At 42.3% G+C, this 26,126-nt stretch overlaps 1 protein-coding gene and 1 long non-coding RNA gene across 6 annotated transcripts in view; one reads left to right on the top strand and one right to left on the bottom strand.

The window, feature by feature from the left end:
- The window catches only part of UNC13C (unc-13 homolog C), a 476,401-nt gene that overhangs the window by 426,683 nt on the left and 23,592 nt on the right, over positions 1-26,126 (top strand). For both annotated transcript variants that reach the window (XM_043493368.1, XM_043493369.1), the window contains 2 exons: positions 641-721; positions 14,371-14,518. In XM_043493368.1, the coding sequence (XP_043349303.1) occupies positions 641-721; positions 14,371-14,518 (229 nt within the window). The remainder of the gene's footprint in view (positions 1-640; positions 722-14,370; positions 14,519-26,126) is intronic.
- LOC122456006 overlaps positions 239-26,126 on the bottom strand; it is a 296,596-nt gene continuing 270,708 nt past the window's right edge. For 3 of the 4 annotated variants that reach the window (XR_006274601.1, XR_006274602.1, XR_006274603.1), the window contains exons 5-8: positions 6,889-7,057; positions 3,957-4,110; positions 3,615-3,742; positions 248-1,170 (exon numbers count right to left, since the gene is read on the bottom strand). This is a non-coding gene — a long non-coding RNA (uncharacterized LOC122456006). Of the gene's footprint in view, positions 1,171-3,614; positions 3,743-3,956; positions 4,111-6,888; positions 7,058-26,126 lie in introns of all 4 variants that reach the window. The other variant, XR_006274600.1, reaches the window with a different exon arrangement.

The following is a 26,126-nucleotide window of genomic DNA, read 5'->3' as shown; positions in this document are numbered from 1 at the left end:
TGTGACATGAAATGCTAGCATGATAAAAAAGCTTCTGAGTTTGGTTTTTATGCCAGTCAGTTTCCAGCCAATACCAATAATGGCATTTGAGTTTTGTAGAAATGTGGCAATTTGTGTTTCTTTGAATAACAGCCCAATCTGATACAGCAATTAAAATACAGCTTAAGTAAATAATGAGCTGTTGATTTCACAAAATATTTTTCAGGAATACAAACCCCTTTTTGCCTTTACTTAACTTTCCTTCCAGTCAGACTTTTGTTTAAGTTTGGGCTTCTGCCAAACACCAATTTACTGCCAAAGTCAAATTTCATTAGTAAAATATGCAATTTTAATGGCATCCATGAGTATTCAACACATTTATAACATTTAATCCATTTCTTTTACAGAACAGAAAATCAACTTGTCTTTTCAAAATAATTGGAAAACACTTTACAGATACCCTAGCATTAAATTTCAGTTTTTCTTTTCAATTCTCATTTTCAACAAACAATGGAATAGCTTTGCATTGTAATTTATTTTTTAAAAAAACGAGTTGAAGGGTGAGTGCATCCTTGCCAAATGTAGATGTTTTTAAAAAGGCAAGAGAAGCAGCAAGACTTGCTTTTCCTTATAACAGCTACAATATTACCATGTTTTTCAGGACCACGTCACTCGAGAGGAAGCTAAAAGTTTGACATTGAGGCAATGTGCAACAATGGAGGTAGCACTAGCTACAATTAAGGTACAGCTGTATATGTCCTGTGTGCCTATATTGTGTGTCTGAATGAGCAAATATATGATTGGTTTGCGGTATGAGCTAGATTCGAGCTGGCCCTGTGTGGGTGCACAATGGTGTGGCAGAGTCATAAAGATCCTTGCCCTCCTGTCACAATGTGCTTGGGGAGCACAGACATCATGCAAGGTGGTGCTAGGCTCCCTAAGGTGGGCTGAACACAAAGCTTTGGTCCCCAGGTCCCCCACTACCCCCCCCCCCAAGCTGGCCAACTGCAGGCAGAGAATGCACTGCATCCATTAAAGTGGTAGCCAAGCTTTAGCTCTTTATTATCCTCCCCTGGAGGCCTGGAGTTAGTCTGGATGAGTCAAATAGGTTGAGCTCTCCTTGTGCTGTAGCATGGCCCATCTATCTTCCTCAAAGCCAGGTTGGGCCTCACTGGCAGTCTACCCACGGTCCTGCAAACATATATGAGAAAGGAAAACACTTCACAGCCTGTTAGAAGTCAAGGTATTTTTCTATTGTACAACGTACTATTTTATCCACAAATATCCAATTAATTTTGTCTCTCTACTTTTGTATTCACCCTCTAATTAACTGCCACTTGTACATAATTGGATTTCTTTCAAAGATGCCTTTTAATTATTCTATACAATGGCCCCTTTTCGGTGAAACCAATCACATTTGTCAGGCAGCTGTTAAGAACACACCTGAATCAATTAATTTTGTGCGTTTCCACAATCGACAAGATAATTATTTTAGCAAAATCTGACTGTTACAGTAAATGCTTTACAAGTGGAGTTTTTTTAGGGTAACCAAAATATTGTGCACAAAATCTATTTTTCCTGTAGAATGATTCTATCCAATCCCTACATTTTAGCAGCCACAATATTAACAGAAGTAGAACTTATTTCATTGGCAAAGGACAGAGTACTTTGCACTTTTAGTATACCTTCCAGAAGAGGGTCTCAGAATGCTTTACAAACATTAAAGACCCCCAACCACCGCCCAAGTAGAAACTAATATTGTTATTTAGGGGTGAAAGTAACATTAAGCCCTTACTGGTACGGGGGCCCAGCTTCAGGCCCCAGGAAGGGGCGGGGCCTTGGGCAGAAGAGATGGGGCCACAGGCAGAAGGGGCGGGGCTGGGGGGTTCAGCCTCCCCCATCCAGCCCATCCAAGCTGCCTGGCCCGCATTGCCCAGGGCTGTGGCGATGACGTAAAGGGCCCGGGGCTCAGGCCGCTGTCGCGGTAGCAGTAGCGGTGGCTGGGAGCCCTGGGCCCTTTTAAATCGCCGGCCTTGGGGCAGCTGCCCCTTCCCCTCCCATGTCAGCGGCTTGGGGGGGCAAAAGGGGCAACTACGTTAAAGTGCAGCCGCAGTAGTTCTTTAACGTCGGCTGCATACGGGCTGGTACCGGCAGCCACTTCTTACTGGTATGCCATTCCCGCCCGCACTGGCCTTCTTTCACCCCTGTTATCTTTATTTTACAAACAGGTAAATGTTAGTGTAACTGAGTTAACTGCTGGATTAAAATGTGGTTGTGGTCAGAAAAGAGACTATTCTATGTAAAATGGCAGTGTCTTTCTCAACAGATCTGACCTCTGCATGTATATTTGCTGACTTGCGTGACAAAAATCTTGTTGGTCAAGCAAAGCAAGGCCTAACACTCAAGTTGATGGTATTTCTGTCTGTCAGTATATAATGTTGTGATGTTTGAATGCCACATCCAATCAATTGGAACGTTAAGAAAACATTCTAGGCAGGGTCGGCTTTAGGAAGTGTGGGGCCCAATTCGGTGGCACTCCAGGTCTTCAGCGACACTTCAGCGGCAGGTCCTTCACTGGCTCTGGGTCTTCGGAGGCACTGAAGGACCCGCCGCTGAAGATCCGGAGTACTGCCGGGTGAGTAAAAATTAAAAAGGCGCCAGCGTGGGGCCTGAATCAGCGGAATTGGCCTAAAGCCAGCCCTGGTTCTAGGCATCAAGGTGCCGAACCCTATTGGTTTTTGTGAAAATCAGAAAAATAGACGGTAGAAATGGAGGACACAAAGCGCATCAACATCTGGTTAACAGATCCAGCAGCTTCGGCTACCTCTGCAACTGTCAGTAGATCAAAAAAAGTTATGAAAGCTATTAATACCTTGCAACATAATAATACCCCCATTTCAGGTCTGCCTATCATCCTCATACAGTTTAAAATGATGGCACTGAATGACTTATCTCCCAGATAGAAAGAAATGAAATAAGAATGGTCAGGGGAGCAGGTGAAAGCCCTCTGGTCTGGGGAGCCCCAGACATGGGAGACGATGGTAAGCAGGGAGGGGAACAGTGGGGAGAAACAGAGCCCCTGGCACGTGGTAGAGGGGGCACACGGATACCATGGCATGGGTGAGGGGATTGTAGGGAGTCTGTGAAATAGCAGGGGGTGGGAAGGTGATGCAGAAAGAATGGAGGAATATGTGGTGCCTCTAGTGTGTGCAATGAGCTCACCCTACAGAAGCAATGAAGTGTGTGACTCTCTAGTATTACTCTTCCTTCTATTACCCTCCCAGAGTTAACAGAACTATAAGGCAGTGAACCTGTTTGTGTTCTTACCCTTGTATCACTGGCATAATTATTAACTAAGTGGTCACTCCAGAATCTTGATTATTGAAGATGTCAGAGTCCAAAAAGAAGCCAGCTTGACTTTTCATTTGAGTTTTCAGAGTTGGCAGTTAGAGAAAATATCTTGTAAATTAAACATATTTGATCTGGGAGTGACTGATACACAATAATCTTTGAACTCCATGATGCCACTTTTCAAGTCAATTCAGAGTACAGCTTCAGTTTAATTATACTCTCTCTACTGCATGAAAATTAATTATTCTATTCCAGTTTTTAAAAAGAGACTCTAGATAACTTACCAATGCCCTATTTGATCTTCCACATTCATATCCAATTCTCTTGACTCTGTTAGCATGATTTTTAGAGGGTTTACAGTCTCACCAATGATCTGACCAGAAGATAATCAGGTTCTTGCCCTGAAATCAGGCTACACAGAATTAAATGTAGAGAGTTCAATATTTTGCAAGGAACCCTGGCAAGAACAGTTATGTGGACGACAAAGTCAAGGCTTAGTTATTTTTATTAAAATAAAGGGAAAAGTTATCAAAGCTCCAAACCACAAAATCAAAAAGAAATAATACTGTTCAGGGGGTACGTGCGGTATCACTCCTTACAAAAGCTACTTAGACTAGCATACTCACACCCTTCCTTGGGGACCTGGTGATGAGAGACCAGCCTCATCTCTGGCATGCCAAAGGAGTCTGATGGTCCAGATTCCTCACTGCCCGAGATTGATGATGGAGAGAAGGTCAAATGTTGAGTGGCAAAGTTACACTGAAAAAGCTAAGCTAAAAGCTAGACAAAAAGAACAAAAGGGAATTAGTTAGAAAGAGCATTCCCCCAACATGGTGTGTTTGCCCTCCTATAAGGTCTTGCACTCTCCTGAATATTCATCTCATGCCCAACCTTCCATGCCCAAATTTAATTTTCTCACCCATAGAATCTTAGGATACACTTTCTCTACAGGCTCGTGTATTCATACATATCAATAGCATATTCACTCATATTAATGCCAATTATCTCATTCTCAAAACCTGTTACTTTGGCCTGAATTGTTACTTCTTTGTCCTTGTGGTTACCAGCAGGTCCCAAAAATTGTTGGTAAACATATTCAGTTCCCTAAAATCTAAAGGGTAACCGGAAAGCCATTTATCTATGCCAACACTCATGCTAACTTGCTTTAGCTAAGGCTACAGGCCTGTAGGTTCCTTGCATGACAGCCAAATATAATGAAGTAATGTCTACTGAAGATATTCGGTATAAAAATATAAGCCAAAGAGAATAAAATCAATCAACCAGTAAATAAAGACAGGATATGATAGAGCAAGCTAGCAGGCTAGCCCTATGGGCTACAGCTCACTCTCCTCTTTGATATACATATTGGATGAGATCACCACCCCGTACTCCAGCCCTTGTGTGCCATGGCTTCTGGTGCAGGCACTGCACAAGACAGAAGTAAGGCTGCCTTTAAGGACCCCTTCACAAGCACCGGTGTAGGGAGTGCACCAGGGGGTAAGAGGGAACAGCACGATATGGAGATTCTTGGTGGCTCTGCACAGGAAGGCAGCCCTAACTTAGACAGGCCCCAGGTCCAGTCTAAATTACACCAGCCCTGTGAACAGTCAAAGACTCGGAAGGCACTAAGCTGACTTAAAGCCACCTTTCCACCTAGGCTGTGAGCACTAAGAGGCACAACATAGTATCTTATCCACTGTATCATTCTCTTGTGTGTCTTTAACCAAGCCCAGTATTCAGATATTACTAGATATAAAGTGGGACAATGTGAAAAATTTAAATGAGGGTAAAGCACTGAAATGAAGCTGAATCCCTAGGGGAGGATGGGTTGAGAGCTGTTAGCTTTGATAGCAAAGTTTGTTTTCTTAGAAGCTGAGAAAAAGGGGCACGGCTCATCTCACCAGAGCTGTGATTTTCTTAGTGGGCTAGGAATGTACTAGCATGTCTGAACTATCAACCACAACTTATATCACTTTTAAATGCAGAAGTAAATAGCTATACCACGATCTTAGCGCAGAGATGGCATTAGCCACTTTTATACAATCCTCCTAGATACGCTTGTGAAAGGAAGGAAGTCACTGGAAACATTGGGACTTTGTTATATATAGCAAAGAGCACTTATGACTCACACCTCCCTATTGTCACCATGGGCCAGATTTTCAGTGATGTAAGTTGCCAAGCTCCACTGAAATCCATTTACACCAGCTGAGGCTCTGCCCCTAAATCTCTGGATGCAGAGAAGACCTGTGGGAGGATGGAATGGCTATATCTATTTTATATACTAAATGGTTTAATGAAGAAGAGATATTCAGTGTATTCATCTTGTTTAACAAAGTAACGTCTCACCTCTTTGCACATGGAAGAGGTGCCAGACAGTGCTGCCCATTGTCATCTATATTGTTTATAATGGATTTGGAACCTCTTGTGGAAGCAATCACAAAATATTTGGAAGGTTCTAGCATTGTAGCAAGAGGAGTACTACAAAAGGCTGTGGGGATAATATTTTAATGTTAAGTAACCCAGTGGTACACTTAACTCACTTGATGAAAGTCATTAATGACATTTCAAAGATCCTGGGACCTATAATAAATTGGCAGAACATGTAAAGTTCTTCTCCTTGTATGAATTCTGCCCCGATATCCTGCTAATTCAATGGAACTTGCAGTAGCTATTAAAAGTTAAGAAGTATTAATCCAGTATTCTGATCATTGCAAACTTATTTCATAAACTGGAGTAAAATAATGGTCTTGTTGCATGATCATGTGTCAGATGTTACTGAAATAGCGTGGCACCAGAAGTTATCCACTGAGTCAAAACTGTATTTGCGACATGATTTTTCTGTCAACAGAATCACAACGTCTTTTCCAAAATGGAATGCAATTGCCCTTGGTTGTGCCAAGAGATTTGTCATTAGAAGATAAAAAAGCTCGTGTCCCACTTTTAAACATGACATGGCAGAAATTGCTTCATTAAGACACCTAATTTATAAGATGAATGGCAAAAATGAAGAATTTCAGGTGACATGGGGGAATATATACCTTATTGAAAGGCAAACAAGTGCAAGTGAGAGGAATGTGAGATTGCTGATGCAATTTGGGGGGAGGAGGGGTGTTAGCATAGAAGTCCAGGAATTCATTGGGGTTTTTTTTCTGTTTGCCCATGTTTGTTGAGTTTTGTTGATATACTCATGTGTGGATTTATATAAAACTTTAAAACTAATTGGCGTATTTTTTATACAGACCATTCTCCCACTCCCATTTTTTATTGATTCTTTTTAGAGCTAAAAAATGAATTCACCAAACAACCTGCAATTATCATTTAATATATTATGTTTGTGTTACCACTTGGAAGAACACAACACTGAAAATGACCATTCATCTTAAATATAGCATATTATCACTCTCCATATAGTGTATTGTCTGTAGCAACCTTGACAGATATGTTTAGTATTAAAAAAAATGGCCCTCCTGGCTCAAATAAACTGTATAGTTCTTTATTATTCATAGTTGTGCCTTCCTCACGCACAATGAGAATCAGGTTTGCATTCCAAACACTTACCTTATGGAAATAAAGATGGGCTTGATTTCCAGAAGTTCATGCCATCCAGGGGAAAAGCTTTGCTGGACATACAGCTTGTGGTTTATATGAGCCAGTGAAGCCCTGTTCATCCCTAGCAGAGACGGATGACCAGCTGCAGATTGGTTTGCCACCATATCATTTACTGTCTCTAAAATAATGTAGCATAGAGAGAAACATTTTTAAAAGCCTACCTTGGGAATATTATAAGAAAATCAGTTTCAATAAGCCATTGGAACCAGATTGGAAAATCTATTCACTGCTAATCCTTATTCTGCTCTAGTTTTTGGTCCTCCCAAGCAATATAAAAAATATAGGCAATCTACAATGTGGAAACACTAGCAAACAAGATTTAGTCATGTTTGTGAGAGGGGGATTTGAAGGCATGTAGTGGCAATCATGGTTAAATCAGAATGTACTCTGCATTCCATGTCAATATGAAACTTCAGTTTATAGGCTATTTCAAATCAACTTTGTCTCCTATAAAAATGGAAAGCTAAACCGCAACTGCAATTTAGGAGGCATTTAGATCCCAGAATAGGACTTCTGTAAAGTCTGTAACGGGTAAAAAATAACTGCTGTACTTCCCAAAGCCAGGTAACAGTCCTTGGAGTCAAATTCTAAGTCACTTTCTCAGTTCTGCCCCTGGCTTTTTGTGTGAGCTAGGACAAACTGTAAAAAGGAAAAAGGAGGACTTGTGGCACCTTAACAACTAACAAATTTATTTGAGCATAAGCTTTCGTGAGCTACAGCTCACTTCATCAGATGCATTTGGTGGAAAATTCAGGTTAGGTGGCTGAAACCTGTTATTATGCAAGGCACTGAATTTAGCCGTATGGAGTGGAAATCTATCAACTTCATGAAAATAGCCCCCCAACCTGAAGCAAATACTCACGAGCAACCACACTACACAACAGAACCACTAACCCAGGAACCTATCCGTGCAACAAAGCCCGTTGCCAACTCTGTCCACATATCTATTCAGGGGACACCATCATAGGGCCTAATCACATCAGCCACGCTATCAGAGGCTCACCTGCGCATCTACCAATGTGATATATGCCATCATGTGCCAGCAATGCCCCTCTGCCATGTACATTGGTCAAACTGGACAGTCTCTACGTCAAAGAATAAATGGACACAAATCAGATGTCAAGAATTATAACATTCAAAAACCAGTCGGAGAACACTTCAATCTCTCTGGTCAGACGACTACAGACCTGAGAGTGGCTATCCTTCAACAAAAAAACTTCAAAAACAGACTCCAACGAGAGACTGCTGAATTGGAATTAATTTGCAAACTGGATACAATTAACATAGGCCTGAATAGAGATTGGGAGTGGATGAGTCATTACATAAAGTAAAACTATTTCCCCATGTTATTTCTCCCCCATCCCACCCCCCACTGTTCCTCAGATGTTCTTGTTAACTGCTGGAAATGGCCCACCTTGATTATCACCACAAAAGGTTTTCCTCCTTCCCCCGTCCCCTTCCTGCTGGGAATAGCTCATCTTAAGTGATCACTCTCCTTATAGTGTGTACGATAAAACCCATTGTTTCATGTTCTCTGTGTGTGTATATAAATCTCCCCACTGTATTTTCCACCAAATGCATCTGATGAAGTGAGCTGTAGCTCACGAAAGCTTATGCTCAAATAAATTTGTTAGTCTCTAAGATGCCACAAGTACTCCTTTTCTTTTTTGCGAATACAGACTAACACGGCTGCTACTCTGAAACCTGTTATAGGACAAATTGTGTAACTTCTCACTGCCTCTGTAAAGCAGGTTTTTTACACTTTACAGATGGGTGCTGTGAGGCTTCATTAGTTGAGAGACCAGTTATTTTGTTGTGATAGGATAGCTTTGTGCTACTCCAGTACAACAAAGCTACCCTAAGGTTAGCATAGCCAGCCCTGGGAGGCCTGGCTCTGCATAAGGGTATCCTCAGAGGGAGTATAACCATTGTTGTGGCCCCCTACACCAAACTGCTTTCCTGCAGCTGAGGTAAGAGGTGACCAGGAAACCCTTTGTACCGGAATTCCTTTCCAAAGAGATGAACCATTTTACGTGCAACAACTATATATCTATTTCCCATCTATTCCCTATCTAAAACCTTTTTATAAATGATCGTCTCCAGTGCTACCTTTATCATCCCTTTTCTATTATGTTCTTTTCCTCCCATGATGCAATTTCCCCCCTGAGTTTTGTTCTCCTTCCCACCACCCCCAATAACTTTTCTCCAGCTGCAGTTTTACAACAGATCTCTCTTTTCCTATATATGTATTTCCATTCCAATACCCTGTGAATTGTTTTTATAATACCTCTGGTAGCCCTCTTCTTGCTTGCTCCCCTTTCTGTGATTAATATACTTTGTGAAAGGGAAAATTGGTGACGTTTCTTATAAAGGTCTAGGAAAAGAGATGTCCCATATAATGGCTACTTTGCTACATTTTGATGCATGTCTGCAAACCTAACATTTACAGGCAAAAATGTATGTTCAGAATCACAGGCTTGGGGTAGGGTTCTTTCTAGGAATGCTTTTGTTGCTTTTTACTTAAACTAAGTTTCAAGGCTGTGCTTTAGCACCTAGGATAAGAAGAGTGGTTGATTTTGGTATAAAAAAATATCATTAGCAATTTGTAGGGCTCATTGATAAATTGATTAAAAGGTGTGATGGAAACATACATACACTTTAAAACATCTCAGACAAGGGAAGTTGAGAAGTGTGCTACTAACTAATGCATTGTGTGACAAAGTTCCTCCTCTACCTTGGTGAGTCTTGTGCTTATTGGTGAATTTGCTCACCTCGGAGCTTCACAGGAGACCTCAGTTTGGCCATTTTCGGGAACCCACAGTCCAGGTCAACTCCTCCTGTGTCTGACGAGGAGTTGGAAGGTTTGGGGGGAACCTGGGCCCGCCCTCTACTCCGGATTCCAGCCTAGGGCCTGTGGAATGCAGCTGTCTAGACTGCCTCCTGGAACAGCTGTGCAACAGCTACAACTCCCTGGGCTACTTCCTCATGGCCTCCTCCCAGCACCTTCTTTATTCTCACCATAGGACCTTCCTCCTGGTGTCTGATAATGCTTGTACTCATCAGTCCTCCAACAATACGCATTCTCACTCTCAGCTCCTAGTACCTCTTGCTCCCCGGAAGCTCCTCACATGCGCACCACAAACTGAAGTGAGCTCCTTTTTAAACCCAGGTGCCCTGATTAGCCTGCCTTAATTGATTCTAGCAGCTTCTTGATTGGCTGCAGGTGTTCTAATCAGCCTGTCTGTATTAATTGTCTCCAGAAGGTTCCTGATTGTTCTGGACCCTTCCCTGTTACCTTACCCAGGGAAAAGGGACCTACTTAACCTGGGGCTAATATATCTGCCTTCTATTACTCTCCTGTAGCCATCTCGCCCGACCCTGTCACAATTGGGAATTCACATGATTACACACTTCCATTGAATTCTTCACAAAATTAGAGTAATGAGGAAGCATTATTACATTGCTGCTGGGTACAACATGGGTGTACCGCTGTTAATGGAATGCGTGGTCTCGGTTGACTTTTAAAGCAGATTCATAAGGTAGACAGTCCCACATTATTCCATGAAACAAACTACAAGAAAACCAAGCCTGTTATTCCCAGAGAGCATCTGAGAGAATTGCCAGCCAAGGGCCCTGGCCACTCCACTCTTCTGTTTACCCCTACATCCATCATAGAATGATACATGTGGCTCCAGCTGCATCCCTTCATGCTGATCCTTTGAACATGGCTAAGTACAAGCAAGCCTCTGCTTTTTGATCTCAGCAAGAAAATTTTCTGCGTAATTGCCAAACTTCACCTGCAATGCTAACTTGAAACTACTGCCCTGTTGAAAAAAGGAGCTTAGATGATCAAAGCACATATAAAGCAACTTTTCCATTGACCTTAAGCCTGAGCAGATGTGTGGATGAACTGGTAGCCAACATGCTGCTGTCTGCATATCTATTTTGCCACATATGGGTACTACAGTTCTGCTGAGCCATATGAACTAGAGCACAGCAATGAACTAGAGCACCCTCAACCAACACTGGTGCAGAGAGGATGTCTAACTCTAGATCTATATCCTAGAGTGCATATGGTGTCTCAAGATGCCTTCAAGTAGCCCCAATATTCTCCTAAACACTCATTTCTTCTTTGTTTTCCTTCTAATTAACTGTTGCATGAGAATTATCTATGTGGACCTTGAGTCCTAGAACTTGAAGGAATCCAAAAAGTTTCTGCAAACTGGTGTTGATGTTGTACAGCATTTACATCTCTTCTCCGTAGGCTGAGGGTGGTTTCCAACATCATCCAACTTTCCTTTACTCTGCAAATCATTGTCCTGGGTTACACTTTGGAGACAGCTCCTTGTTTGGTGGCCTTCTTCACCTCTAGAAAAGTTGTTCTCAACCAGGGGGTACATTAACTCAGCTAGGTATTTGCCTAGTTTCACAACAAGTTTAATACAATGGCTTGTTTATACTGCTCTATATACTATACACTGAAATGTAAGTACAATATTTATATTCCGATTAATTTTATTATCTGGTATAAACAAGAATGCAAGGAATATTGCAGTAATAGTGTGTTGTGACACTTTTGTATTTTTGTCTGATTTTGTAAACAGGTAGTTTTTAAGTGAGATTAAACTTGGGGGTACGCAAGACAAATCAGACTCCTGAAAGGGGTACAGTAATCTGGAAAGGTTGAGAGTCACTGCTCTAGAACATTCATGTCTTACCTTACAGTCCCCTTATGGCCCGCCCACACCAACCTTTGTGAAGCTATCAGAAGAACCCCTGGGGATGAGACTGATTAGCAGAGGTATCACAGAGGGCCTTTAGTATTGGTGTTATGTGCAAGGAGGAGAGAATCCTGCTTCAGTTTTCAAACCCAGGCTTTTTGGAATTAAAGCAAGGATGGCAATTAAGAAAGAAAATCTTTTTATTTGCAAATGGTATATTTGATATATACTCAGAGTGGTTTAAGATTGAGCCTTTGGGCACAGCCCTACATGGAGGTGGCACGAAGCTGCACCACCCCAGGAGGAGAATCAGAAATGAACTGTGACTCAGTGTCACAATTCATCTTCTGTCCCTGTCTTTTGAGCTGGAAATAACAGTAAGTTATTTCTCCTTTTTTGGGATGCAGCTTACTCTACTTTAGAGAGAATTTTTAGTGTGCTCATCCCCTCCTCCCCCCATCCCCTCTTTCCATACCCCAGATGTAATGGATCACTCTAACACAGTACATAGGGGTGGGGTTTTACTTCCCTGCATGGCCACATTAGGGATGGTCACAATCTAGCCCTAAGAGACAAAAAACATTGAGGAGTCCTCGTGGCACTTTAGAGGCTAACAAATTTATTTGGACAAAAGCTTTTGTGGGCTAAACCCCACTTCATAAGATGCATGGAGTGAAAAATACCATAGGCAGGTATACCAGGCAGCATATGAAAAGATCGGCGTTACCTTACTAAGTGGGGAGTCAGTGCTAATGAGGCCAATTAAAATAGGGTAGCCTATTCCCAACAGTTGACAAGAAGGGGTGAATATCAACAGAGGGAAAATTACTTTTTATAGTACTAACGAGGGTGGATATGACCCATTCCCAACAGTTGACAAGAAGGTGTGAGTATCAACAGAGAAAAATTACTTTTTCTAGTGACCCAGCCACTCCCAGTCTTTATTCAGGCCTAATTTGATGGTGTCAAGTTTGCAAATTAATTTCAGTTCTGCAGTTCCTCATTGAAGTCTGTTTTTGAAGGTTTTTTTATTGAAGAATGGCCACTTTTTAGTCTGTTATTCAGTGTCCAGGGAGATTGAAGTGCTCTCCTACTGGTTTTTGAATGTTACAATTCTTGATGTCTGATTTGTGTCCATTTATTCTTTTGTAAAGAGACTGTCTGGTTTGGCCAATATATATGGCAGAGGGGCATTGCTGGCACATGATGGCATATATCAGATTGGTAGATGTGCAGGTGAATGAGCCCCTGATGCTGTGGCTGATGTGGTTAGGTCCTATGGTGGTGTCTCTTGAATAGATATGCAGACAGAGTTGGCAATGGGGTTTGTTGCAGGGATAGGTTCCTGGGTTAGTGTTTTTGTTGTGTAATGTGTAGTTGCTGGCGAGTATTTGCTTCAGGTTGGGGGGCTGTCTGTAAGCGAGGACAGGCCTGTCTCCCAAGGTCTGTGAGAGTGAGGGATCGTCCTTCAGGATAGGTTGTAGATCCTTAATGATGCACTGGAGAGGTTTGAGTTGTAGGTGATGGCTAGTGGTGTTCTCTTACTTTTTTTGTTGGGCCTGTCCTGTAGTAGGTAACTTCTGGGTCCCTTTCTGGCTCTGCCAATCTGTTTTTTCACTTCCCCAGGTGGGTACTGTAGTTTTAAGAATGCTTGATAGAGATCCTGTAGGTGTTTGTCTCTGTCTGAGGGATTGGAGCAAATGCAATTGTATCTGAGGTCTTGGCTGTAGACAATGGATCGTGTGATGTCATCTGAATGAAAGCTGGAGGCATGTAGGTAAGTATAGCAGTCAGTAGGTTTCCGGTAAGGATGGTGTTTATGTGATCACTGCTTATTTTCACTGTAGTGTCCAAGAAGTTGATCTCTTGTGTGGACTGGTCCAGGCTGAGGTTGATGGTGGGATGGAAATTGTTGAAATCCTGGTGGAATTCCTCAAGGGCCTCCTTCCCATGGGTCCAGATGATGAAGATGTCATCAATGTAGCGCAAGTAGAGTAGGGGCACTAGGGGACGAGAGCTGAGGAAGCGTTGTTCTAAGTCAGCCATAAAAATGTTGGCATACTGTGGGGCCACGCAGGTACCCATAGCAATACTGCTGACTTGAAGGTATAAATTGTCCCGAAAACTGAAATAGTCGTGGGTGAGGATAAAGTCACAAAGTTCAGACACCAGGTTTTCTATGACATTATAGAGACAATAACCATGGAAACTCACAATGCCAGTTTTACAGAGTAGAGTAAGACTGGAAGACTAGAAAGCAATCCTAATCTCCCACTGGAACTCTAGCTATTCTTTAAATTTGTCAATCCAAGGATTCCCACCATAAATTACACCTTTCTGCCAAACAGTGTCTTAGTACTACACTTGGACAGATTCCTATCACACCGAACATGCTGTCAAAAGAAATTTGTTTCTGTAGTTGCACTGTAAACCCTAGTTTTGAGATATAACTACATGAACATAAAAACCCCACACGTTTAACTATTATTGAGTTATATACATTTTAAGAGGGATTAAAAGAACACTTAAGTGTTTTGTTTGGGAGGGGGGAAAACCACACAAAAACTATAATGTGGACAATAACAACTATCCCCAAAGATACAAATTGTAAATTTTTATGATATTGCTATATAAACATCGGGTCTTACCTAGAGGTTTTTATCAGATAATTTACTTCTCTCAATGCCTTACCTATGTTTTTCTTTTTTAGCAATACTTTCATGCTGGAGGAAATGGGCTGAAAAAGAATTTCTTGGAGAAGAGCCCAGATCTACAGTCTCTGAGATATGCTCTTAGCCTTTATACGCAAACTACTGATGCCTTGATAAAGAAATTTATAGCGACTCAGACGTCTCAAAGTAAGTGACTTGTTCAATGGGGCTGGAAATGTAGCAAAGATGATTTTAACATTTTAAATACATATTTTGCTATCGATAGATGCTAATTATAACTGTCAAAACATATTATGAAGTTTTAATGATTATGGTCTTAAGGCAGCACTTCATGTTAAGTATCTTACTCGCCAAACGGTCCAACTAATTTCAGTTTGACTATTCAGAGTAAAGCACTGTTCCGTGCAAGTAACGCTGGCAGAATCTGCCCGTGTTAATATAAGCCGTGTTTATGCAATGGTAATAAAAATTCAGTCTCAACAATAAGTAAACCCAGGTGGATAATAGATTCTATGGTACATACATATCTAGCTAGGCAAACAATACAAGGAGCTGTATAAACTCAAGAGATCTTGTGACCTGGTAATCTTCATAGTGAGATTACACTATGGGCAGGTCCTCAGGTGGTATACATTAGCAAGTCAGTGCAGGTAAGCTCATTTACACTAGCTGAAGCTCTGACCCTAAAGTTATGCATACACACTGACAAAGCTAGGTATTCAACCTTGACTTGTGTGGGTCAGTGCTTACTCACATGCATAGTCCTATTGAAATCAGTGTCATCAATGATGTCTGTGGATCACTACAAGAATTGTAATGTGGCTAAAGAACTGGCCAAAGAGAAGGCACCTTCTATTCTACTTGCAGGGAAGAGGGTGTTATGAGTTATATGGTAGAAATGCTGTAACCCTGCACAGGAAATTACAAGAAGGTTTCCAGCCATCAGAGGGGTATGGTTTTGGAACAGCCTCCCAGTAAGAGTTGTGGGAACAAGTAACTTAATTAGCTTTCAGAGAGAGCTGGAGAAACTTGTAGGTGCAATTGGATGATGGGGTTGCTTGTGATGAGGGGAGGTGGGGACTCACTTTCAGTTTGTCTTATGTTCCTGAAAGCTCATGCTTCAGGGCATCAGCCAGCCCCCTGCAGGGGTCAGGCAGGGATTCCCTATTATGTATCCTGGAGGAGATGGTCTCTTTCCTCTGAAGCATCAGAGAGGGCCTGAACACAGGATGGGGAAGGGACAGTGCTCTGAGATGGCACCAGGTACTTCGCTGGCTGGTTCTTGCTCACATGCTCAAGGTCTAACTGATTGCCCTGTGTGAGGTCAGGAAGGAATTTTCTGCCAGGTCCAACTGGCAGTGACTTTGGAGGGGGGTTGCCTTCTTCTGCAATGTGTGAGTGAGGGTCAGTTGTCAGGATATCTATTTCACTTCCTTTCCCTTCCATTGCAGGGGCCACAGGCAGTAGTGCACCTCAGTTCTCCTTCGTCTCTGTCTGTGGCACATAATAGTCTAGTCTCTTGTGGACTGTAATACTTTCGTGGTTGGGTTTAATGTGCGGATCCTGGAGGCCTGTGATATACAGGAAATCGAACCACATCATCTGGTGGTCCCTTCTAACCTTAAACTCTGAGTGTTCACCAGCAGAAGTAAAGGCTACACAACTTAGCCCAGAGTGCAGTGGTTCTGAAAGTTCTGTACTGGTGACCCTTTTCACATAGCAAGCCTTTGAGTGTGACCCGCCCCCCCCCCATAAATATATAAAAAAGTGTTTTAAATTTAACACCATTATAAATGCTGGAGGCAAAGCAGAGTTTGGGGTGGAGGTTGACAGCTCATGAACTCCATGTAATAACCTCGTGACCCCCTAAGGGGTCCCAACCCCCAGTTTGGGAACCCCTGCCATTGTGTATACCATTACTGTGGGGGAGGGACCCAATACATCCTATTTTGGCAGCTTAGAGATTCACAACACTAAGAACTAAGGATTACTGGCTGTAAACACCTCTCAAATAGGATATGCTACATACTGTTTTCTATGAACCTGAGGATAACAAAGTGTTGCTCTTGAACATAACCTAGTGATTTCACAGTCTGACACACATACTGACTTTTCCATATAGTGTACACTTCAGCCCTGACTAGTAAGTAACCTACTATCCCCGTTCCTGGCCTCCATCAAGAAGAGCAGTCGTATACTGAAAGGGATCTACCACCATTTGCAAGACGCCTCAACCAAAACCTTGGACCTGGGCAATTTCAGATCCGGAAGTAAAGAGTGTGGGCAGGGCCTGCCTCTGTCTTTGGCTCAAATGGTCTCCCACTGAAAACAATGGGAATTTGTGATTGACTTACACAGGAGCAGGGCAAGGCTTACACATGGTTCCCCATTTTATGTAGGTTTTTCTGCCATGTCCACCCCCCGTAATAGCTGGGTGGCTTTCAGCGTGAAAGGCATTTTTTCTTTCCCTTGTGATGATTTTTAAACATGACAAGCTAAAATCCTGTCAGATCATTTTTAAACATCTCCATGTCAAATCTCTAATATTGACAGTCAGAGAATAGTGTAAGAGTTTAGGCATGTTATGAGCTAGGTTACACTGCTCTAGCACTTTGTTTTACACTGCTACAGGAGTATAAAGTGACCTTAGTGTAAATTAGAATTACTCTTCTATGTTTAAGGTATGGTTCTATCCAGTGAAAGGACATTTTCAAACAATGAAAGAGCTCCACATGAGTTCCTGCTACTTTCAAAGGCTGCTATCGCCTATTAGGAATTGACAATCCATTGTTCTGAAAGCTATAAAACATACATTAAAATTCCATACTACAGAGTTACTTCTGTAAACTGAAAATCAGTGCTAGATTCCACTAAATGTGAGGGACCTTTAACAATGGTTCTGTCTACCACTTTGAGTGGAAATACAATATGCTGATCTATAATTATTATCTTGCTCCATCTCATGAGGGTAAGAAAAGTTTTAATTGAACATTAACCTGGAAGGTAATTACTTTTACTTTTGAAGTGCAATTTTTACTTACAATTTAAGAACCTGACACGCAACATGAATTTAGCAACTTGCTCTCAAGATTCATTGTAAGGAATAATTTTCTTGAGCAGCTACTCCATTACATTAAGGGTCTTCATTAATAATTCATGCATCGGAAAAATGCTTAAAACTCTAATATATAAGGAAGATATTTTCCCCTCTCATAAGATAATACAATATAGATTTAGGCAGAAGATGAGTAATTACTAATTCTAATATACACTTTGTTTTTCCCTAAGTTATAATGAAAATGTGCATAAGAGAGAAAATTACACAGGTTGTAGTTATTAAATAAATATCATTTACAATTTTCAAGCCACAAACCTGAAGGGCCTGATTTTCATTAACAGAAGCTTGAGGTCTGTGTGCATTGCTGTGCACACATTAGCGCACCGGTAGTTGCACAGCATAAGTTCCACTAGGGGATAAGGGCTAGGGAAATATATCTCCTGATGTTTTACTGTTATGTCCCACTTACTTAAGAAAGCAAGGACTCATTTATTCTCATTCCTGGTCTCTTCCAACTGTGACTGTGCTATTGGCATGCAGTTATAATGAATGTTTATGCAAATCAGGAATTTGCATTCAGAAATAATTAGATAACTAAGCAATTAGGGTAATACATGTGCAAATGAAGACAAATGTGCACACAAATTGTATGAGCAATAGGGTTCTGCTTTTTAAAATATCAAACTCCAGTTTTATATTTTATGCTCTATATTATTTTCTTTACTAATAAATGAATGAGCAGCTATTTGTAAATTTAGTGATTACATCAATTGTTTTAGCTTAAAAAAGATAAATCAATTTCAGTTCACTCTTGCTGATAAAATCTAGTTTTCCCTTATAAAATTTGAGAAGTACCCTTTTAGTGATTTTTATTACCTTGGTCATTCTTACTTAAAGTGACAGTGTAGGTTCCAAATACAGTAAAAAAAAAAAATCCACATTAAAAAAAAATTGGTTGTGTCTAATCTTTTGCAAAATCATTTTCAATGGAGCAGATCAATCTCTGCAAACTTTTTCATATTAAAAGTTACACAGTAAGAATGCAGAATAGATTTTTCAGGATTACATTTCAAATATATAGAGAGATAAAGACCTATAAAATTACTCATATTTGCAAAGTATACACAGATTTTATAAAAAATCTTAAACTTAACTTGATTTTACTGTACACACCAATTTTTTTAAGATGTTCAATGAGAAACCTGAGCTGCCTGTGAATTCTAAAGATTGATAGAAATGAGAAGCAACTGGATGTCTCAATAACAGAACCTTACATTTGGTCTGTTTTCTCTTGGCTGTTGTCTGCAAACGGATTATAAAATTCACTCACTTGTTCCTTATTTGAAATTATTTGCAAATTTCTTCAGCAAAGGAGTCCTGGTCTTCAAAGTGTTGAAGCTACAATTTGCAAAGTAACTTATGAACCTGAGCCAAAGCTTAACTGAAGAGAGCAAAAAAACATAAAAAATAATTGTGTTCATTACTACTCTCAGAAATACCTTACTATATAGCTGCACTCCTGATCGTGACATTATAACCATGTCACCCAGGCAGCATGACTGAGGCAGTCACATCACTTGCCAAACATGTGCTTTCAGGACAGCAGTGCTACCTGACTGCTATTCAGTGGAGAGGTCAAATAGTGCTAATATTCATCCCTGGTTCTACCTACATGTTTGAGGGAAGGTGACTGTTCAAATTAGAGATGTGGAAGTCCTCTCTTGCCATGAGTTTCAGACCCTGTTTAAACTCTAGATCTCACTTCCCTCTGTTCAACTCTTAATCCTTGACACCAATAGTCAACCCCTTTTCCAGCTTCAGACTTCCAGACCCCTCCTTGCAGCAGATCTCCAGAGTGTCTCCAAAGCATGTTCCTTTCTCCTTCTCTGACACAGGAGAGTAAAACTTTTGAGCAAAGATCCTCAGCTGCTGCAGAAGTTCCATGGATGGAGAGGGGCACTGCAGGGAAAATTCTTCATCGATGTTGAGTGGTGTTCTGCTCCCCATGCCCAGATCTGCTTAGAGAGCCAGGGTTAAAGGAGTATTTTTCCCTTAGTCATCTTTTTTTTTTTTTGCTTTAATGTTAGTTTTTATACAAACTGCATGTTTGTTAGTCAGATGCTGTCACTGATTACAATGAGAAGGTCAGGCAGCAGTGAAACCCTCTTTCTACTGAGAGAAATAAAGGTGCAGGCTTGGGAATGGCTTTTGGCATTTCATTGTTAGATTAACTCAACACATTAGAGAGACGGAGTTAGACACTGCAGCCAGCATTTTTTTCCCCATCTCTAGTTACAGCGCAGCACGTCTACAGTTTCCTCTAGAGACCTTGCAGAGTCAAAATGAGTGAGACAAGGGCAAAGAAGGCTGGCACTATGTACTCGTTTGCCAGTTAGATAAATAGGAAAATGAAGGGCTCTCAAAGCTGTACAAGCTGTTGTTTCATAGGCACAATCAGTTTAAATGTCATTTTAATTAAAAAAACAATTGCACACAGCCAGACCAGAGCTATCTTTTCTTCCCTGTTTCTTCATTTTAAAAGGCTTAGACCGTACCTACATGCACACGTTATAGTGTTGTAACTATTCCAGCTCAGTGACTGTGGTACAGTCCCCACAGCATGGATACAGATCCACCAGTATGAAAGAGCTTATACAGGTAGAGTGTATTCCCTGACAGGATGGGAAATAAGCTATATCAGAAGAAGTTACCTTTACAGCTGTATAAAACTATTGTACAGGGGCTGTACTACTATAACACTATCAGTAAAACAAAATCACACCAGTCCAAAATCTGGTTGAAAGCGGGTTTTTTAGAATGTTCCTACTTAGTCATTCTGCCGACAGCTTTAAATATCATTTTAAGGTGTCATGGTGCTGCGAAATCTTTGGTAAAACATGCCAAGGGGCATTTGGCTCACTCTAATTACCCCTAGGGACAGATCCTGTGACTTCAGCAGGAGCAATATCTGCTTGTCTAAGGTCAGAACATGGCCCACTTAATATGCACTTTGTAACATCAGAGAGAAAAATTATCACAAAACTAAAAGTGAATAATAATCAGACATGTTTTTTAGAAGCCAACAGTTAAAGGGGAAATTCTGCCCAATTACCATAATTAGTTTGGAGGAACTGAAGGCAGAATTTTGTTCTATTTACATTTTGCCTAAATTTCATAATACCCACATCAGAAAGATTTATTTACTCCAGTTCACTGATGCCTATTGTATCAGTGTTGAATAGTGGTGATTTCCTGAATTGGGGCCTCAATTTTGCCTTCTTCGGTATACCATTAACAGTCTAGATTGTGCAATGAAACCAAGTGAAAGTTACAGAGGTAACCTTAATTCTAGCAGTTCCTAACTTTTTGAGTGCTTGAGGTAATGGGAGGCAACTTTAACATTTTAAGAGGTTTTTATGTAATAAATATGTAAAGGCTAATCGGTTTTGTGATTTATTTGAAAACACAATCAAGGAAAAAATGTAATTGAGTACATGCACTTTAAAAGTAAATTATGACAGAGTCAAGATAGATAAAGTTAATAAACTGTACCATAAATTTATGATGGATTTTCTACTTCAAGGCTCTGCAGCATACCAGGATTGTTTTCCCAACAGACAAGTGCTTAAGCAATAATTAAATGACGGAATGATGTGCATAAAGCAGCTGTGTTTTTAAACAAAGGCCAATTTTATGTGTTTTACAATTTTATGACTAAAATGGATACTGTAAGTTCAATTCTTTGGTTCACTAGGCATATTGCTAACAAGTCTGCAAGCCCAGCAGTGTACGTGAATGCTAAGCCAAGAATCCTGGCAGCAATATCATACTGTAACTAGTGGACAAGATCAAAATGTGCACCCAGAATGGATATGCCACACTCAGTGTGAACACTAGCTTTAATACTATTTTTCTGTTTCATATAAGGTGACAGGGAAGTTCTTTTTGACCATGCCGCTGTACTGTCCCAGCCTTGCCCCTTTTCCCACCTGCTTGGAAGCTGAATGCTATTGGAGTTGTCATTTCTGCTTTAAAATATGTAGGAAAATATCCAGCCTATGTTTATATGCTGGTAGGGGCAAAGGTACCTTTCTTAAGGCACTCAGCAATACAAATACTGGGATTTTATTTCAAGTAGAAAACGTACAAGCATTTAAGCTGTTTATTTCAACCCACACATTTTAAAATAGTTGAGCAATATTCTCTTTTGCAACAAAAAAAACCCATTGCATTTAATTCTGGTAATCACTTGTTTGAGACATGTAAAGTCACTTTCACTGGTAGTAAGCAATACACTGGAATTTTACAGACAAGTAATTATAAGCTGATAATGAAAGTTTAGTGCCAGGCTGAAATTCAACGCTTAACCTGAGAATGTTTAAGTTACTTTAAAATTTCCATACAGCGGCATATAGGAATATTATTCCTCTGGAACACAAGCCTCTCTTTCTCTTTAATCAACCATATATTAAAGTTCAAAGCTGTTAGCAGCTGTAATACTGCTGTCAAGCAGGCTGATTTTAGCATTCTTTAGAAATGTAAATTCATCTAGAAAAAAACCTAACATTTGAAAAATCTTGAACGTAGTTTAAAAATCCAGATTTTAAGACCAGAGTGGCCACAGCCTTGCATCTTGTGTAACCATTTCCGTTTGTGCAAATCAGAATCCTGTAGTATATTACAATCCCTTTACCAAAGTGCAAGTCCATGGAAATTAAGACCCCATGTAGTCACAAAGGTCCCAATTTTGTTCCCTTTTCTTTTGTCTTGAGTAGGAAAAGTGGGCAAGTTTTGGTTGGGCTTAGCTAATACATGCTTCTGTGGGAGCTTAGGCTACACACTTGATCAGCCAAATCAAGCTAGAAGATGTTACCCTGCTTCTATACTAGAAAAAAGATAGAGAGTTTAGGTTCAAGCTTGACTCGCATGTTATAGCTTAAGTTAACCTAAACTCTAGCACTTTTCCTAGTCAAGAGAAAGCCTTTGAAATCAAAGGCCAAATTGGCTAGGTCTGTTGAAAATCTAGCTTGTGATTGATCTAGTGTACTAACTCTATTATGGAAAGGGTCAGAAGACAGAATGAAATGTGCAAAATTGTTATAATCAGTAATTACATTACAGTGGATGCTATTAAAATGTAAACTTTGTCAAATTGATCACAGTATTTCCACTATTCCCCACTCAAAGAATTCTGCCCCAAGTTAACAGCAGCATAAATCCAGAATACCCCCATTAAAAATCAGTGGAGTTTTTCTTTATTTAAATTGGTAAACAGAGCATATTTACTTCCATGAAAACAGAATACACCAGATACAATGACAAAGATAAATACCACAGTAAAATGTAATTGAGCTTTTTTATATTTCAAAAATGTCTAGCATCAATATGGAGCTTTTCCATGCTATACTATTCCAGGGCTGGGCTGGCGGCAGGCTGTAGCCTAAGCCTCCCAGCAAAGGCATCCAGCAGATACAATAAACTCTAGCCCTTTTGGGCAGGGCAGATCAGGGAGCAGGCTTTAGCCTGGGCTTGTAGGCTCAGGCGGCCAGCAACCACACACAGTCTGGGGTTCAGGTAGGGGTGAGCGCCCACAGAGTCTAGGGGGCTCCAACGAGGGTTGAGCACCCAGCAGCCAGTCTAGGATGCTGGCAGGGGTGTTCACAGAGCACAGGCCTCCTGGCTTAAGGTTGGAAGTCGGCCATCCCAGGGTAGAGGTGGCAAGGGGACGCGGGCCTGCCCTACTCCACCGTGTCCCAGCCCAGGGCCTTAACAGTGGAGGAGTGGTCTGCCATTGGATTGGCGGGGATCCAGTCACAGCACGCCCAGTTAGACGCGGTCAGCCCTGTAGCCGGCCAGTTGTCGGCTGCCCCTGGGTCACTTCCTATTTCCCCAGGGTTTGCACCCGTCCTCAGGTTCCTCAGGGTACACAGTCAACAGTAGTCCCTGTAACTCCTCTTCTGGGTCCATCTCCTCTGGGAGCAGGGTGCGGCTGAGCACAAGTTCAACTCCCAGGTGCTGCCGCAAGGCAGAGGCATCTGTCTCCTCAGCTGGCTCTCGCCCAGCTGAGCTGCAGATCCTTCCTTTTATACTTCCTGCCCCACCCTGGTACTTCTGGTGAGGAGGACTAGGCGGGTTTGGCTCCACCCACCAATGCGAGTGTAGTGCTCCCTTGCTGTCCAATCTGGAGGGAGGCCATTCTGCCACACTACACACACACACACACACACCCCTCAAGTCCGTCTCCAGGAACCCGGAGTTGGCAACGTCCCATTCCCCCAACCAAGAGAAGAAGTCCACATTGGTATGGTCTTTAGCTGCTCAGTGACGTACTGTGAAGGCATAGGGTTGCAGGGCCAGATACCATCACATTAGTTGGGGGTTCATTTCCTTAACAGTCTTCAGCCACTTAAGGGGGGCATGGTCGGTCACCAGTACAAAGGGAGCCCCTAGAAGATAGTATCTCAGGGCTTCCATGGTACACTTGACCACCAGAGCTTCCTTCTCGACAACTGAATAGTTCCGTTCGGGGGGAACAACTTGCGGCTGATAAAATAATATGTGGTTCTCATCTCCATTTACCTCCTGGGAGAGGACAGCTCCCAGACCCACCTCCAATGCATCAGTCTGTAACAGAAATTCCTGGTTAAAGTCCAGGCTGAAGAGCACAGGCTCTCAGCACAGCTGGTCTTTGAGGGTTTGGAAGGCCTGTCTGCATGCGTCGGTCCAACACACACATCAGGGGCTGTCTTTCAGGAGCTCTGTCAGTGGTGCTGCAATTGAGGCAAAGTCAGAGACAAAGCAGCAATAGTAGCCTGCTAGCCCAAGAAATTGCCGCACTTGTCTCTTTGTGGTAGGGGTTGAGTAGCCTGCAATGCCTGGACCTTCCCTACCAGGGGTTGTACTTGGCCTCGCCCAAGAGTGTACCCCAAATAGGTGGTTTCCTGCCAGACAATTTTACACTTCTTGTGATTAGCAATCAGGCCGACGTCACGTAAGGCTTGGAGGACGGCAGCCACCTAGTTGAGATGGTCTTCCCAGTGGCTGCTAGAAATCACCACGTCATCGAGGTAAGCTATGTTGTAGGCACTGTGGGGCTGTAGGACCCAGTCCATCAGATGCTGGAAGGTGGTCAGGGCCCATGGAAACCAGAAGACATCCAGGTAAATTGGTACAATCCAGTTGGGTGGCAAAGGCAATCTTCTCCCAGGAACTCGATTCCAGGGGAATTTGCCAGTACCCCTTTGTAAGATCCAGAGTACTGATGTATTGGGCATCACCTAGGCGGTCTAGTAGCTCATCGATCCATGGCATTGGGTATGCATCGAATTTCAAGATGTTTTTGACTCTCCAAAAATCAATGCAGAACCCAAGAGTCCCATCCGGCTTCGGGACCAGGACGATGGGGCTGTGCCAGTTGCTTTGTGACTTCTTGATTTTGCTGAGCTCCAGCATGGTCTGGACCTCCTTCTCCACTACTTCATAGATGTGGCGTGGCAACAGCCTCGTGGTCTCTCCGATGACTTCTCCTAGGTTCATCAATATCCTATGTTGAACGAGCATGGTTTGCCCTGGCCTCGCCATGAAGGTTTTAGGGAAGGACTTCCAACAGGCTTCTGGCCTGCCTCAGTTGTTCCTCGGTCAACTGTGGCTCCTCTGAGTTGGTGGGACTAGGGGTTTCAGGTCCAAGGTCTGGCTCCGGGGGGTGGCTGTGGGGTGATTAACAGCCCCTCACGCTCCTGCCATGCCTTTAACAAATTGACAAGATAGACCTGTCGGGGGAAGGGAGGGGGTTTTGGTCGTTTTGGAACACTTCATAGGTGACCCTTTCACGGGGCGCAAAGGTCTTGCCCCGGGCTCCCTTATTATACGTTTGCTCTTGTGCCTTCAGTGCACTCTGTAGGTTTTCCCTCGCCAGATCCTCCGCCCGACTTAACCGCTCCTGAAGGAGGAGGATCCATCATAGGAGGCCCTGTGATGGAGACAGTGTTTGCTGCCAGTTCTCCCACATAAGGTCCAGTAGCCTCCTCAGCTGCTGGCCATATAACAGTTCAAAGGGGGAGAATTTGTCGAAGACTGGGGGACTTCCCGGATGGCCAGTAACAGGAGTGAGATAAGTTGGTCCCACTGGCAAAGTTCTTTCGGGGAGAAACTTCCGCAACCTTTCCTTCAGTGTCCACTTAAAGTGTTCCACTAGCCTGTCCATCTGTGGGTGGTAAACGGAGACCTGCAACTTTTTTATTCCCAGTAGCTACAGACTTGGCGAAGAAGCTTCGATGTGAAGTTAGTGCCTTGGTCCATTTGGACTTCCCGGGGAAGGCCTACCTGGACAAAGATTTTTAAGAGCTCTGCGGCGATCGTCTGGGCGGTGATGTTTCAAAGTGGGACCACTTCTGAAAACTGAGTAGCATAATCTAGGACCACCAGGATGTATTGGAACCCTGTGACACTCTTCAACAGCGGCCCCATGAGATCCATGGGAATCCTCTCAAATAGAGTGCCAACCACGGACAATAGAATGAGGGGCACCCTTGGTACTCCCTTTGGGGCTGCTCATTGGCACTCAGGGCAGGAGTCACAAAAGTCTTTTACTTCCCTGTGCACTCTGGGCCAGAAGAATCAGGCCAGAACTCGTGCTAGGTTTTTCTCAGGGCCCAAGTGACCAGCCGCTGGGACATCATGGGCAAGCTGCAAGACTTGCCTACGATGCAAACTGAACATGGGTGGCACTGAGGTACC

The sequence above is a fragment of the Dermochelys coriacea genome, chromosome 10 (genome assembly GCF_009764565.3).
Source record: "Dermochelys coriacea isolate rDerCor1 chromosome 10, rDerCor1.pri.v4, whole genome shotgun sequence".
NCBI classification, from domain to species: Eukaryota; Metazoa; Chordata; order Testudines; family Dermochelyidae; genus Dermochelys; species Dermochelys coriacea.
Note: the sequence above shows the minus strand (reverse complement) of the source record. Positions and strands in the feature narration are given on the sequence as shown.